Genomic DNA, 16879 nt, shown 5'->3' on the forward strand with positions numbered 1-16879 from the left:
AGTTCTGTACTATCCTTATCCCTTTCCATAATAACTTTGAAACACAGATTTATGGTCACTGTCCCCAAAATATTCATCCATTGACATTTGAGCCACTTGACCAGCTTCATTCCCTCAGACTAGTCCTTGCACTGCCTCCAATCTATATACTGGCACGAAAAGGTCTCATGGATGCACTTTAAAAATTCCATTACATATAATCCTTTCACACTAAGGCAATCCCAGTTAATGTTAGCAAAGTTTAAGTCACTGCTACTATAACCGTGCATATCTGCTCTTCTGTCTCTCCCGACTATTGGAAGCCCTAACACATAATCCCAGCAGCGTGATCACCTCTTTTAATTCTAAGCTCTACCTAGGTGGACTCATTTGAAGAGTCTTCTAAGACATCCTGTATCATTACTGCAGTAACCATCTCCTTTTATTAATAGTGCACTTCTCCCACCCCCCTCGCACTTCTGTACTTTGGAATGTTGAGTTGCCAGTCCTGTCCTTCCTTTAACCGTTTCTCTGATTGTAACAATGACATATTCCCACCTGCAGATCAATGCTGTAAGTTCATCTGCCTTACATTTAAATAGATAAAATTAAGCTTTCCAGTCCTTCCAAGTGCCATATCATACCCACATCTTCTCTGCCTGCTGTTCTGTTCTAGATCCTTTAGTATCTGATTCGACCTTACCTCCAACTTTACGTCTACTCTGTGGTCATCTCTCTGCCATATTAGGTTAAAACCTCCCCCAGCAACACAAGCAAACCTCCCAGTAAGGATATTGGACCCATTTCATTTCAGGTATGACTCATCCAGCTAGTACAGGTCACATCTAGAAACTGTCCCAATGATCCAAAAATCTAAAGTCCTCCATCCTACACCATCCATTTAGCCGTGCATTCATCTGACTTGACCTCCTATTCCTATACTCAGTAATGCATGGCACTGGAAGTAATCTAGAAATTGCAACCTTAGTAGTCCTCTTTTTTTTAATCTATTGCTTAACACTCTGTATTCCTGTTGCAGAAGCTCAGTTTTTTGTTTACCTATGTCATTGGTACCAATATGTATCATGACTGTTGGCTGTTCATACTTCCCCTTCAGAATGCTTTGCGTTCGCTGAGACAATCTAGAGAAGCAATGAAAAGGAAAAACAAACTTGAGCTTCCTCCTTACTGAAATAACTCCACAAAGGCTGGTATCCCACCACCAAATCACCCTTTATTTACACATGCATAGTATTTGACACTGCTTTCAGCTAGCTCAGAGCCAGTTTCTAGAGTAAACCGAACCCTGACACTCCTGTGTATATCTATACTTGGACCAGATTAACAGCCCCAATCAGGAAACTCTTATTCTGTGGTGGAAGTGGGTACTGCAGATGCTGGTGGTTTGAGTCAAGATTAGAGTGGTGCTGGAAAAGCACAGCAGGTCAGGCAGCATCCAAGGAGCAGGAAAATCGACATTTCGGGCATTTGCTGCCCATTGCCAATTCCTGCTGAAGGGCTTTTGCCCGAAACATCAATTTTCCTGCTCCTCGGATGCTGCCTGACCTGCTGTGCTTTTCCAGCACCACTGTAATCTTGGCTCATATTTTGTGGTATCCACCTGGCTGACCTTGTTCCAATCACTGTACTCACCAATTTGCCTGCTGTAGATGCATCTGTCCATAATAATATCTACAAATGTGACCACCTCATAATCCTTGTGGAGACAAAGTCCCATCTTCACTTTAAAAATACTCTCCATCGCATTGAGTGCCACTATCATTATGGAATAGACTTCAAACTGATTGTTAGCAACTTCAGACTGGGCATCCATGAGACATGGGGGCCATCAGCAGCAGCATCAACAGCAGCCAGATTTTACTCTGACACAATCTGCAATCTTATGCCCTGGCATATTCCCCACTCTTCTGTTACCAGCAAGCCAAGGAATCAGCCCTGATTGAATGAAGAATGCAAGAGGTCATGTCAGGAACAGCCTACCTAAAACTGAGGTGTGAATCTCATGAGGCTACAAAACGGCACTATCTGCATACTAAACAATGTATTTAGACAGAGCGAAGAACTTTCACTAACAATAGATAACGTTTGCTGTCCTTTGCCATTTGCCATTGGGTAGTTGATCGAGGGCCATCTACAACTAATGACTTTCTCCACTGTTTGAGGAAAACTTAACCTGGAGTTACATCTATGTCAGACAATGACGTTAGTGAATCAATGTTGAGAGTGTGATGCTGGAAAAGCACAGCAGGTCAGGCAGCATCTGAGGATCAGGAATTTCTGATGAAGGGCTTTTGCCTGAAACGTTCATTCTCCTGCTCTTCGGATGCTGCTTGACCTGTGCTTTTCTAGCACGGCACTCTCTAATCTCCTGCAACTGCAGTCCTCACTTTCGCATTAGTGAATCAGTGACAACCGGTGATAATTTTGTGATTGCCATTTTATTTCAAATTTATTAATTAGCAGCACTTAAATTCCTTCAGATGCAGTGATGGCATTTAATCAGATGTCTCTGGAGCATTAGCGAATTACAGGTCATGCTGCAATAACGCGCATTTTGTTAACACGAATTCACTAATGCAATTGATGAATTGGGAACACTATTTCTAAAGCACGAACTTTAAAATGTGTATTGGCTGAAAGTTAACATACAGATGGAGCAAGCAATTGGAAAGACAAATACATCAACATGTTATTAACCAGTACCTGTGGGACCAGAAGAAAGAACATAACTGTCAAGAGGGATAACAATTGACTGAACTGGTTTTGGAAGCAAGGTCCCTCCTTTTGAAGAGAGATTGAGTAGGTTACATAAGAACATCAAAAAAAGTCAGATTAGGAGGTTTGTCATATGGCCCCTTACTTCTGCTGTGCAATTCAATATCTATACCACAAAAAGACTAATTTGTTTTTTGATTCCTCTTGGTATCTTTTTCTTGACAAAGCAAAAGATATTGGCTATGCTTTTAAAATCTGTTGGGACCAATTTGAGTTAGCTAACTGTAGAAGAATTCAAGTAAATGTCCATGCAAATGAATGTCCATCAAAATGGGCCTATACTTCAGAAAATGCACGGTGTAAGTATTGTTCATTTTCAAAAATATGAGTTGGTGTTTTAAGCAACTAAATAAAGAAACAGAAGTCATACAAATGCAAGCCATCTAGATTATTGACAATTTAAATCGACATGTAGAAAATTGAAGCAATATAACTTGGTGACTCTGTTATATGATTTAATAATGTTGAACATGCAAACTGGTGACAATGTACCATTAAAAAGGATTAAACAGCTATTTTATCTTTGGTTTTACTGGAGAAGATAAATGCTCTTTGTTGGATTTTCTAAGGTTGTGTTACAGATGAGAGGAAAATGCCAGACGGCAGGATAAATAAATGTCAATATAAAACTAATGTCTTCACATTGACGTAGATCTGCTCTTGGACCAGAAACTAGTAACTTGGGATATACAATCACAGTGGTTGAAAATGGAAAACCACAACAACTGTATACATTGGCCTCTGGGAAATCTATTGCTACATTAATTCATGGATGATCAGTGCTGCAAGGGGTACACAATTATCCATCTCTGTAGCTGCCTTGAGCACTTCAGAATGTCACCGGAAATGGAAGACAATCAAACTCTGATGCTTGTGTATCTTAGAATGCGATTATTGTCATAAAAATGAACACTTCTGAAGGAGTTAATGTTCATTTTACATTGTGTGTGCTCTGTTAATTCTGTTTGTCACCCAGGCTATGGATGGGGATATGTAGTTGGACACTAGACCACTAGTATCTAGGCAAAAAGTGCAGGTGTATTCTGTACAGCTCTCAAAACACCTAGTAATTATGCCTGAGCAGTGCTATTGTTGTGCTTATTGCTATCTTGCAATACATATTATATCCATCACAAATAGTATCTCTTCTGTAAGAACTTTACAATAGTATATCCTCTATCACGAATCATGAGGCAGACCCAAGGTGAAGGAGGGAGGTTTTGTGGTAGTGAACAACCTCAAAAAATGCTTTCTATGCATCATATAGTGGCAGAAGTGGCAGCTACCACAAAGAGCCAGCAGTGAGAGTCAGGGTAACATCTCAGTGATTGAGTGTTGTCCACATTGATTTTATAATGCAATCGTTATTCTGTAATTTTGTTTTGCTGATTTGAAACAAGCCATTTTCAAGATAAGGGACTGATCATATAAGATGCAGATGCAGAGAAATGTTTTCACTCCAAAATTTGGAACTCTTTGGATTCTCCACATCAGATAGTTGTGTATCCTCCATTATTGACTATGATTAAGACTGGAACATCCAACGTTTTGGCCTTGTAATGAATCAATGAATGTGGGAAGCAGGTGCAAAAGTTGAGTTGAACCTGAAGATCAGTTGCGATCCTATTGAATGGTGAGCAGACTCAGAATAAGCTGCCTCTGTTCCTAACTCTTGTGGATCCCCAGCTTCAGTTTCCCACTGCTTCTTTGTATTTCCACTAGTTGTCTAAGTTGTCTAAGTTGTTGTCAGCTGTGCAGCATTTTATTGATTGATTGCTTCCTCAATATCCAACTATATATCTCCACCCATAGTCTGGGTGACATAAACAGAAATTGTGGCACTCAGTGTGACATGAACGTTTAGTTCCTTTGGAACCATTCATTTTACAATAGTAATCACATTCTAAGGTACACATTAGTGTTTGATTACTAAGGCTGTTGCATTGAGAAAAGACTCATCACATGATTCACTGTAAGCACCCGTTATTGCAGTAAAACTGCGTCAATGGCTCATACGCAGCAGTATGAAATTTGTCCAGGTGTGGCCTGTGCACAAAATCAAGGCAAATTTATTTAGTGGCTGACTGCCACTTTAACAGGCTAGGCTTGATTATCAGCCCAGAAACGAAATGGGTCATAGACTGTGCTATCAGGGACACTGTAAAGGAAAAACCTGCTCATTTGATGCTCATTTTGGACATCGTCAGAGTTACCCAGCTCCAGAACTCATTACACCATTGGTCCAAACATGGGCAATAGAGCTGAAGTCCAGAGGTGAGACAAGGGAGACTGCCCTTGACACCAGACAGCATCAAAGCATGAGCAAAACTGGAATTGATGGAAATCGAAGGGAAAACTTTCTGCTGGTTAGAGTCATACCTAGTAGAAAGGATGAAAGTTGTTGATGTTGGAGGTCAATATTTCAACCAAAGGGCATTACTGAGTGAGTTATTCAAGGTAATGTTCCTATGTCCACCCATCTTTAGCTGTTGAACCAGTGACCTACCCTACCTAATAAGGTCAAAAATAGGGATTTTGCTGATGATTCAACATTCAGCACCATTTGCAGTTTCTCAGACATTGAAATAGTTTGTCCTTTTGCAGCAAGACCTACACGGTGTCCTGTCTAAAGCTGGGTGGCACAGTGGTTAGCACCAGAGACCCAGGTTCAATTGCCACCTCAGGCAACTGTCTGTGTGGAGTTTGCACATTCTCCCCGTGTCTGCGTGGGTTTCCTCCGGGTGCTCCAGTTTCCTCCCACAGTCCACAAATGTGCAGGTTAGGTGAATTGGCCATGCTAAATTGCCCGTAGTGTTAGGCGAAGGGGTAAATGTAGGGGAATGGGTCTGGGTGGGTTGCTCTTCGGAGGGTCGGTGTTGGGCTGAAGGGCCTGTTTCCACACTGTAAGTAATCTAATCTAATCTAAATGGCAAATAACGAGTGCCACCTAATGACCAACTACATAGCACCTGATCTAACCATCACACCTTGGTGTTTCATACCATTGCCATTACTGAACTACCACAGTCAACATCCTGCAGAATAACGTTGACAAGAAACTGAACTGGGACAGTTATTTAAACACTGAGAATACAAGAGTAAGTCAGTGTCTAGGAATTCTGTTGTAATTCACTTGACTGCCAGAGTCTCTGCACCACCTATAAAGCACAAGTTCGGAGTATGATGAAATGATCCCCACTTGCTTGGAAGAGTGCAGCTTCAGTGTTGCTCAGAGGCTTGACACCATCCAGCACAAAGCAGCCAACCTGATTGGTACCACATCCGCAAACTTTTGCTTCTTCATCACTGGCATATTTTGATAGCAGTGCATACCATTTACACGATACTGTGCAGCAATTTACCAAGGTTCCTTCAACTGGACCTTCAAAACCTGTGACCTTTATCACCTTGATGGACAAGGGCAGCAGATGCTTAGGTACACTACCATCTGTAAGATCCCCCTCCACGTCTCAATCAGCCTGACTTGCAAATATATAACATCACTGGGTCAAAAATCCTAGGACTCCCTTTCTCTAGTACTGCATCCCAACAATCCAAGAACTGCAACGGTTCAAAATGACATCTCAGCGCCAAGTTCTCTGGGGCAATTCGGGATGGGCAGGAAATGTGGACCTAGCCGACAGTCCCCACTATTTATGAATGAATTACGACGATCTTTATTTACACCTCTCTAAGAGAATCCAAGAGGGTGGCAGAGAGGGAGATATACAATATACTACAGTAGATCGCCAGTTAAAACAAATTCCACCACTGTGGCAAGATTTGAACCCAAGTTCCCAGAATATTTCCTGGGTTTCTGGATTAACAGTCCAGTGATAAAAGCACTAAGCCATAGTCTTCCCATGTTTTGGAAATATGGTAGTAATAGTATCACCAGCTTTCTGTAGGAATCTCTCCCACTCATTCCACCTGCATGCAGTATTTACAGGTTGATATTGAACCTCTGGCTGCATTATGAATGCATCATCTTTGGTTATCAATCCTGGGATGGTACTCAAACTTAGAGTAACTGGGTCTTAGGTAGGAAAGCTACACACTGTACAACAAGATCACAATGATAATCAATTGAATGTAATGTAAAATAGTATCTAATCTGAAGTTAAATGAGATTTGTAATTAGGCTGAAAGAGTTTAATTATTACAGTTGAAAATCAAATCAATTCTCTTTAATATTACTTACTGATGTTCGCCATCATTGTCAGAGTTTTAAAACTATTCCATTATCTCAGTGTCGATTAAAAGAAAAATCTGTCCTTAATTTTAGTCATCCAAATTAATATTACTGCAAAGAAACATATGCACTGGCATTCTTGATGCCTTGTTATTACCTTGAAGTTTTGACATCAAAAGGGATTTGCCATTAACAGCTGTTAACTGTTAACTATAAACAGATGATTTTGGAAACTCAACAGCTGGAAAGTGTTGTAAAATGAATTGAGGTTTGCTCCACTTGAGCATGAGATGGTATGGTTCTGCAAATTCTTTTAAGCAATATAAACAGCAAATTGTTGGATATAAGTTATTTTGAAGTATGTAATATTATCACTAAAAATTTATTGTTTCATCAGTGAACTTTAGAGTCGTTTCTAGCAATGTAACGTGCCAACGTTTGAATTAATGCAGTACCTGAAAAAAAATGTACAGAAGAATGTACTTTATTTGAAACATTTCGATGATTCTATGATAATTCTCTTACATTTTTAGATCATGAGGTGTTTTGAAGCATTTTCAGCTTTTTAAAGTAACTATTTTGTAGCTTCCTTGCTGAGCCGTTTTCACTGCACTCTTCTACAGTGTGTTGAGCGGTTCTTGCTCAGCTGAGTTCAACAATTTCCGTAGCAATGTTGAAAATTTTACAAAGGAATCCTTCCAGACAAAGGTAGCAATTGATGTTATGTTTAGGCTGAGAAAATTACACAGTCGAAAAGTGTGGTGCTGGAAAAGCACAGCCGATCAGGCAGCATCCAAGGGGCAGGAGAATTGATGTTTCAGGCAGGAGCCCTTCATCAGGAATTCCTGCTGAAGAGTTGTGCTTTTCCAGCACCACACGTTTTGACTTTGATCTCCAGCATCTGCAGTCCTCACTTTTTCTCTGGAAAAATTATACAGTCAAATACACAGCAGCACCTGGACCAGGGCTTCCCAAAGGGGTGTCACCTTGAGCTGATATTTGGTGCCAGAAGCTCTAAGGCAGCAATGACCACCTTGGAGCTTTCACTGAGCAGAACATTCACCTTTGAGTGAACTAAATTGGCTGAACACAGACATCTAAGATTTTTGGGATCTCTGTAAGATTACAAAGGTTGCATAATGGACAAGAGCAACGAAGTGATGTTAAACTGGTATAATACACTTGATAGACCTTGGCTGCTGTATTATGTGGATGCCACAATATAGGAAGGATGTGAACACGTTGGAAAGTGCAGGAACACTTTGGGGTGAGGAAGTTCAGTTTGATTGAAGATACCGAGACTGTTCTTCTTGACAAGGAGAAGGTGGCTAAGATCTGGTAGAGGCTTTCAAAATCATGAGCAGACTTAATAGAGTAGATAGAGAGAAATTGTTCCCGCTCATAAAAGAATCAAGAACAAAAAGGCACTGATTTAAAGTGTTCTGCAAAAGAAGCAAGGTTGAAGTGAGGGAAATCTTTTTTTACTCAGTGAGTAGTTAGGGTATGGAATGCACTATGGAGAGGAATGATGGAGGCAGATTCAATTGAGGCATTCAAGAGGGCATTGGATGATCATTTAGATCAAAATAATGTGCAAGGACATGGGGTGAAAGGCAGGAACAGGGTAATGATGCTGATTTGAAAAGCAGTTTAAGGCATGATGGGCTAAATGGTACCTTTCTGGACTGTAAGTGTTTAGAGATTCTACAATTCTCAGGAGGCTGAGGTAGATCATTCAATTGGCACTTCTGGCTGAAGGTTCTTGAAAGTGCAACAAGAAAAAACACTTCCAGTTATTTTTCATATTGAATAGGAGAAAGATGTGTCTGGAGTTCACTCCTTATTTTGATAGACACATTTGTGAAATAGTGCGTACCACACATAGCAAAGAATGAGATGTGAATGGCAGAAATTCATTGTAAATTCTCTAGGCTGTTAATCTGAAGCATCTAAAGTCGGACTTCTATCCTACTTGTGTTACACACTTGAGTAAATGTTCTGTACAGCAAAGTTCATGAATGCAAAACCAAATAATTCTATAATAATTCAACATCATTAGTTTTTAAAATCAATTAGGCAGTAATTAGAGCCCTTTCCCTCCGATATCATACCAGTAATTTGATAATTAGTGAGTAGTTTGTGTCTAAAATAAATCAACTTACCCAGAAAAGCAGAGAATTGTGAACCAAACTATATTGTTCTGGGCCCCCAGGTTAGCTCACTGAAGGCAGCGCAAAATCAGTCCGGTTTTATTTTCATCAAGCCATTGCTTCCAAATTGTCTATGAGCTAGTTGCATTTCAGTAATGAGCACCAGTTGTGACTGTTGTGATTACAGGAATTTGGTTAGCACATTTGTTTCTCTGGATGTACATAGTATTGTCATGGAATCCTGTTGAACAAGAAGTAGCACAGGCATGAAACTGAAAATAGGGCCCACAACACCCAGATTCACTAAGGAATTCCAATTTAGTTCTTTCTTCAAACTAAACACTAATATTGAAGTTCTATTGTGATGTTTCTTTTGACCTAACAGGATATCTTCAAATATAAGATTTTTGAAGTGAAAACTGTTCTGGAAAAACTCTGCTCTTGTGGCATATTTGGGAGAGTGAACCAGTTAACATTTTTAAACCAACATGATTTCTCTTTGGAAATTTAGAGAAAGAAGTGTGATGGATTTTATGCTGTTGGAAAATAGAGATGGATTGTGTTGAACAAAACCCCGATCTGTTCACAGATCCATCCTGACGTCGGCTGAGTCTGACGAAGTTTCAACATTGTTCCGCTTCATGATTTTATTTCAAATGTTATTAATTTCCAGTTTCTCGACCCTAACTGCAAATTTATCTTCATCATAGTAATCCAATCTCCGCGCACTTCCACCCCTCACCAGGATTGTCTGACAGCTCTATGTTTCTTATTTGAATGCCTGCCCAAACAGTTTCCAATTATTACCATTCTCATCCGCCTTGCTGAATTTGTGTTTTCATTTAACAATTTCTCCTTTATCATGTCTCACTCCCTACAAATAAAAGGTGTTGGTATCTGCATGGTCCCCAGTTATGCCTATGGTTTTATGGTATATGTTAAATATTCACTGTAGCAATCCTATTCTGACTCTACTTTTGGTATATCAATTATTTGTTTCATTATTATCACCTAGAACTGGAAAAAGATAATATGTTCTGCTCCCATTTTCATCTCTCTGCCGTTTACCTTCCTTGAGTTCTCTGTTTCATTTTCTGAGGATACGCTGTGTACTGATGTTTCTTGTAAGTCCAGTGACTCTCACTGCTACCTCAACTACACTTCTTCACACCCTGTTTCCTGCAAGGACTTCATTTCATTCTCCTAGTTTATCTGTCTCCCCCACATCTATTCCAATGATGTTGCTTTCCACAATTGTTCTTCTGACCTGACTTCCATTTTGTCATTATTGTTGACAGAGTCCTCAGTAGTGTCTAACCCATTTCCCTTTCTCCAAGCAAATCATAGATTACCTTTGTCTTCACTTCCACCTCACTAGCCTGTGCACCCTCTAACATTTCCACCACCTTTGGGATAATGCTGCTGCTGAAAATACCTTCCCATCCCTTCCTTTGGAGCAAACAAAAAGGACTGTGTATTCCAAGATGCTTGGTCCACATCTCAATCATTTCCAACACCCTGTTGCCTTTCCATGATGTCTGTCCATGCATTTTGAAAGGGGGAGAATGAAACATGTATTTCATTGTAGTATCTTACTGAGAAAAGAGGATTATCCATTGAATTTGGAGATTGGTGGTTGGTAAGTGAATGCAAGATGTGTTTCTGGGATGGAGAGAAAATGAGAGAATTCGTGCAGGACATAAAATTGATGTAGCTAAGGGCTAAGTCAACAATTGTGAAATAGAGTTCTAGTTTGAGGAAAAAGCAAAACCTGTTCGAGTATTTGTGTGTGGAAGATGGTATCACGAGAGTGATACAGATGCAGAGAAATCAGGGACACTCGATAGAATCTTGCAGCAAGTTGAAAGAATGGAAGTGAACTTAACAGGACTTAGACACTTAATGGAAAGGTCCTAGGAAGTGTTGCTGAACAAAGAGACCTTGGAGTGCGGTTTCATAGCTCCTTGAAAGTGGAGTCACCGGTAGATAGGATAGTGAAGAAGGCATTTGGTATGCTTTCCTTTATTGGTCAGAGTATTGAGTACAGGAGTTGGGAGGTCATGTTGCGGCTGTACAGGACATTGGTTAGGCCACTGTTGGAATGTTGCGTGCAATTTTGGTCTCCTTTCTATCGGAAAGGTGCTGTAAAACTTGAAAGGGTTCAGAAAAGATTTACAAGGATGTTGCCAGGGTTGGAGAATTTGGGTTATAAGGAGAGTTTGAATTGGCTTGGGCTCTATTCTCTGGAGCGTCTGAGGTTGAGGGGTGACCTTTATAGAGGTTTATAAAATCATGAGGGACATAGATAGGAGAAATAGACAAAGTCTTTTCCCTGGGGTGGGGGAGACCAGAACGAGAGGGCATAGGTTTAGGCTGAGAGGGGAAAGATATAAAAGAGACCTAAGGGGCAACATTTCACATAGAGGGTGGTACGTGTATGGAATAAGCTGCCAGAGGAAGTGGTGGAGGCTGGTACAATTACAACATTTAAAAGGCATTTGAATGGGTATATGAATAGGAAGCGTTTGGAGGGATATGGGCCAGGTGCTGGCAGGTGGGACTAGATTGGGTTGGGATCTCTGGTTGGCATGGATGAGTTGGACGGAAGAGTCTGTTTCCGTGCTGTCCATCTCTATGACTCTATGACTCCATGAAATTAAGGTGTTTGTGTGAGCCACAGGACAGGAAATTGAATTTTGTTTCTTAATCCACCTCTTCATTCTTGATGGTGGTCAGTCGAGAAAAATTTATTGTTGCTTAGAATGAATTCTTAAACTAATAATCTTAAATCAACTATTGATTTGATTGGATGTATACTATTATGTCTGTTTTCTTGTATCTTTTTTCCTTGTGAGCGATCATTTTATTTCTGTTCATTACAGGAGAAAAGCCTTTGCCTCCTCTAATAGCAAGGAGTCAATATATTATACCTGTTGTACATTCTTGCCCACTTTTAAATTCAGTAAGTTGTCTTTTGTAGACAATGGAGCCTATCTCGTGATAGACTTTTCATTCCTTATTTAGGTACATCTGTATAGTCCACTATTAGAAATTGCCCTGGCTTTACTACTGTATTAGAAATTTTGGATAGCTCACTCTATTTTTTTGTTATCTTGGATATTTTAGCAATCAACTAACATTCTTGAAATTTCTTTTGTCTTCTGAACTTAATTTGATCTGTTGTACACTATCTGAAAATGTGATATGTTCTTATAATGTAACTGGAGCAATTTATCTTCTCTGCTTTTTAGCCAATCAAACTTGGGGATCACCTGAATAGCATATTGCTGAATATGTGTGAAGATCTGATGTACACACGAGTGACGATAAGGACTATTCTAGATGCTTGCAGTGCTCATATTCGGAACAGTAACTGTGCACCAGCTTTCTCATACATTAAACAGCTGGTAAAACTTGTCTTGGGTAGTCTAACAACTGTAAGTACTGGGCTGTGGAATGCAATTATATTGTGCTTATATTATAATTATGTGGTCATGGGATTTTAACAATTATCAAAAATATGTTACTGGAAATCCTAACACTGCCCCCTTGTAAATTCATGAAACAAAGCAAGAGGTTGAAAAAGGTATAAATATGAGGAAGAAATTTAGAAATATACTCGCCAAGGAGAACAGTTCCAGCTTCTTTAGTCTATCCTCTCAACTGAAGTTTCTTATTCCTGGAACCATTTCATTTTTGTAAATGGCTTTTGCATCTCTGCAATGGATCATTTTGGGATAGTGTTGGGGGATGAGCTGAGAATAGTTCACAGGTCGGCGCAACATCAAGGGCCGAAGGGCCTGTTCTGCGCTGTATTGTTCTATGTTCTATATCTTACTCGGTGAAATGTATCAATAATTGTATGCATTGTTATAATATCTGCTAGCTTTTATTTTCTATCTTGAGCCAGCAGTGATTGGCTATCAGTTTAATAATGGGAGATGTGCATGTTCTGTGTATAGTAATCTGCAACGTTAGACTGACGTTTTTACAAATATTTTGAATAATGCCTGGTATTATCCATTTTGTAGCTGAATCATCTGTCCTTAAATACAATCAGCAAGCCAGATCGTAACCAGGAAATTCGTGATCGACTGAGAGGCAAGGGCCTTCCAATAGGTGAGGCAACATAAGTATTTAATAGTAAAGCTAAATGTGAACACACTGGCTCAATGAGTGAACTAACTGTTTAGTATAGTCTTGAACTGTGTTGAGGTACGTCCAGTCCTTGGTGGATGCTAAGATAGCACTTGGTGCTGTTAAAGGAAGATGCCAAAATTATTAGGAGCAGGACTAGGCAATTTAGCCCTTGAGCTTCTTTGACTAATCAACATGCACGCCTGAACTCTGTCAAGTGTCCCTGCTCCTGAACTTGTATTTGGGGTTCCATTGCTGGAAAGTGGGATTTTGGATGAGAGCAGAATTTTGAATAGGCACATTGAAGAATTCTCCTTGGTATTTCTGGATCTAGCAAGCTGTTTGCTGGCCTGAGTGCCTAAGAAATGTAGTCACACCTCACCCATTGCACATTATACAAACATAAGAGGAGGAGGCCATTTAGGCCCTCCCTATCCCACCATTGAACAAGATCATAGCTAATCTGCCCCAGGATCAACTCCTCTTTCATAATTGCTCATCATAGCTCTCAACTCCCTGACATTTTAAAAACCTGTTTATCACCTTTTTGAATATTTTCAATGATCAAGCCTTCACAACTGTCTGGTAGAGAATTACACATATTCAGTATCTTCTAGGCAACGAAATTCCTTTGCGTTTCAGTTTTAAATGAGCTTTCCCTTATTCTCTCCTACTAATGGAAATACCTTCCCAAAGTCAACCTTGTCAATCCCCTTACAATGCCTTGTATGTATCAATAGCATTGTTCTCGTTCTTCTAATTGCTAATGAGTAAAGGCCTAACTTGTTGAGCTAATTTTGATGAGTCAATCTCTTCATCTCTGAATCAATCCAGTGAATGCCTTTTGAACGGTCTCTGATGCCGATCTATCCTTCCTTAAATACCATGACCAAAACTGTGCATGGTAGTTCAGCCTCACCATTTAATTACCCCTGAATGTTTTGTGAAGAAGAAAATCTCGATTCCGCTGGACTGCACACTTTTGGAAGCTCACTGCCTTTTGATTTTTTCCTACCAAAGTGCATGAGCTCACTCTTTGGCAAATATAGTTTAATTTGCCAATTATTTGCCCACTCAGCTATCTATATATACCTGTAGATTCCTAATGCCCACATCACACATCTCCACCACCTGGGTGTATTGTCAGCAATAAAAAATAATGCAGTGTTGGAGCTCACCTTCACTACTGCACAAGCTCACTTGTAGATTCCTGATTGCACTGATGGTCTGTGTAATATGAACAGGTAGGTCCAGCAGTTGACTCTTCTGCGGTAGGAGTGGGATCTTAATTCTTCCTTCACAGAACTCCCTCTTGTGGCTTTGTATTCCTTGCTCCAGTTCACACAGTGTGTGTGCCTGGTAATTTATCTCTAATCTATCCACTCATGGACGCATAGTCCTCGTCTCTGTGTTGATGGTTAGATTAGGTGGCAGAGCTTCCAGGCACTTGGACACTTCTTCAATTGCCGCAGATGCAATTCATGCATTTTATGTACCAACAAAGAAAGAGATTTAGAAGAGTAAGCCATTTGTGTGAAGGGGGGTGCTTTCAGATGATTGAGCTGAAAGACCTGTAATTTGAAATACACTGTGTGTGTGAACACATAGATTAGGAGCAGAGGTAGGGCATGGATAGGGTAAATAGGCAATGTCTTTTCCCTGGGGTCGGGGAGTCCGGAACTAGAGGGCATAGGTTTAGGGTGAGAGGGGAAAGATATAAAAGATATCTTCGGGGCAACTTTTTCACACATAGAGGGGTACGTGTATGGAATGAGCTGCCAGAGGAAGTGGTGGGGGTTGGTACAATTGCAACATTTAAAAGGCATTTAGATGGGTATATGAATAGGAGGGGTTTGGAGGAATATGGGCCGGGTGCTGGCAGGTGGGACTAGATTGTGTTGGGATACCTGGTCAGCATGAATGGGTTGGACGGAAGGGTCTGTTTCCATGTTGTACACCTCTGTGACTCTATTCAGCGTCTCGAGCTTACTCCATTCATTGGCTGTTTTGATTACAGCCATAAACTCACATGCTCACCGACCCCAATAATCTTTACCCCCTTGCTTAAAAAGAATCTATTTACCTTTACCTTAAAAGTAAAAAAGAATCTTGTTTCCCCACCTTTTCAGAACATTACGACACAAAGATGGACAGCCAAATCAAATCAGCCTCCCTATCCCTGAATTCGCAAGACAGCCCAATGGAAACATTCAGTGACCCTCAAAATTGACCATAATGATTCCTGCCAAACTTTGTGAATAACTAATACCAGACCCGAGGTTTATAACTTAAATTAAAACAAATGAACAATTTATTATTAATACTTTAGCTGAGCAGAAGAATAAACTTATTTGATTAATGTCCATTATTTAAACTCAATCTCCTTTGATTCTAGCTCCTGCTGAAACAAAGATCTATGGACAAACCTGTATGTGTTTGGAATTCCACATTCCCATCTACCACCAATAACCCTTGATTCTCTTAACATGTTTTTTTTCACCTCTGTCTTAAAAATAATCAATGACCTTGCTCAGTGTGGGAAGCCAGGTACATTTCCAGTGTCTGGGACCTGCACACATGCAAGATGTGTCTCTAGCTGTTTCTGAATTGGAGCAGCATCTGGGGACACTGGAGCATTCGTGAGACAGAAAGTATCATGCATAGCATGTATAGAGAGGTGGTCACACTGCAGACTCCGACTCCACAGGCAGGAAGGAATGGGTGACCATCAGGCAGAGCAGGAGGGCTAAGCAGGCTGTGCAGGAATCTCCCCTCTTCCCCTGCAAAACAGATATGCCATTTTGAATACTGTTGAGGGGAATGGCCTGTAAGGGGACAACAGCAGCAGCCAAATTCATGGCACCAGGGTTGGCTGTGCTGCAGAAGGAGGGAGAAATAAACATAGACATGTTATAGTTACAGGGGATGCTGTCATAAAGGGAATAGATAGGCGTTTATGTGGCTGCAAATGAGAGTCCAGGATGGTGTGCTGGGGTCCTGGATGTCTCAGAGAGTTGCAGGACATTCTGAAGTAGGAGGGCAAATGGCCAGTGGTCGTGGTACACTAACGACATAAGTAAAAATAAGGGATGAGGTCCCAAAAGCAGAATACAGAGAATCCTGAAGAAAGCTGGAATGTAGGACCTCAAAGATTGTTATCTCAGGATTACTACCAGTGCCACAAGCTAGTCAGAGTAGAAACAGCCCAATATATCGGATAAACACAAAGATGGTGTGAGGGGGAGGGTTTCAGATTCGTGGGGCACTGGGATCGGTTCTGGGGAGGTGGGACCTGTACAAAATGGACAGGCTACACCTGAGCAGGACTGGGACTGATGTCCTTGGGGGTCTAACTGATAGAATGGTTGGGGAGGGTTTAACTGAGTGTGGCAGGGGGATGGGAACCAGAGGAGTAGGGCAGTAGATGCAGAACTTGAGCGAGAGGTAGAAACTAAGGCAAGCATGTCTAGGAACAAGAACAGGCAGGGAAAGGCTGCTGAAAAGAACACTGTCTGAAAAGCACGTGTTTCAGTGCAAGAAGTATAATGGGCAAGGCAGATAAAATTAGAGCTTTGTTTTATGCTTGGAACAATGATATTATTGCGATTACAAAGATTTGGCTAAA

At 40.6% G+C, this 16879-nt stretch overlaps 1 protein-coding gene across 9 annotated transcripts in view; it reads left to right on the forward strand.

Moving 5' to 3' along the window:
• ptpn13 (protein tyrosine phosphatase non-receptor type 13) overlaps positions 1 to 16879 on the forward strand; it is a 265404-nt gene that overhangs the window by 60270 nt on the left and 188255 nt on the right. For all 9 annotated transcript variants that reach the window (XM_072547657.1, XM_072547747.1, XM_072547874.1 and 6 more), the window contains exons 5-6: positions 12369 to 12554; positions 13149 to 13236. In XM_072547657.1, coding sequence (XP_072403758.1) covers positions 12369 to 12554; positions 13149 to 13236 — 274 coding nt within the window. The remainder of the gene's footprint in view (positions 1 to 12368; positions 12555 to 13148; positions 13237 to 16879) is intronic.

This window comes from Chiloscyllium punctatum, chromosome 1 (assembly GCF_047496795.1).
Source record: "Chiloscyllium punctatum isolate Juve2018m chromosome 1, sChiPun1.3, whole genome shotgun sequence".
Classification (NCBI taxonomy): domain Eukaryota; kingdom Metazoa; phylum Chordata; class Chondrichthyes; order Orectolobiformes; family Hemiscylliidae; genus Chiloscyllium; species Chiloscyllium punctatum.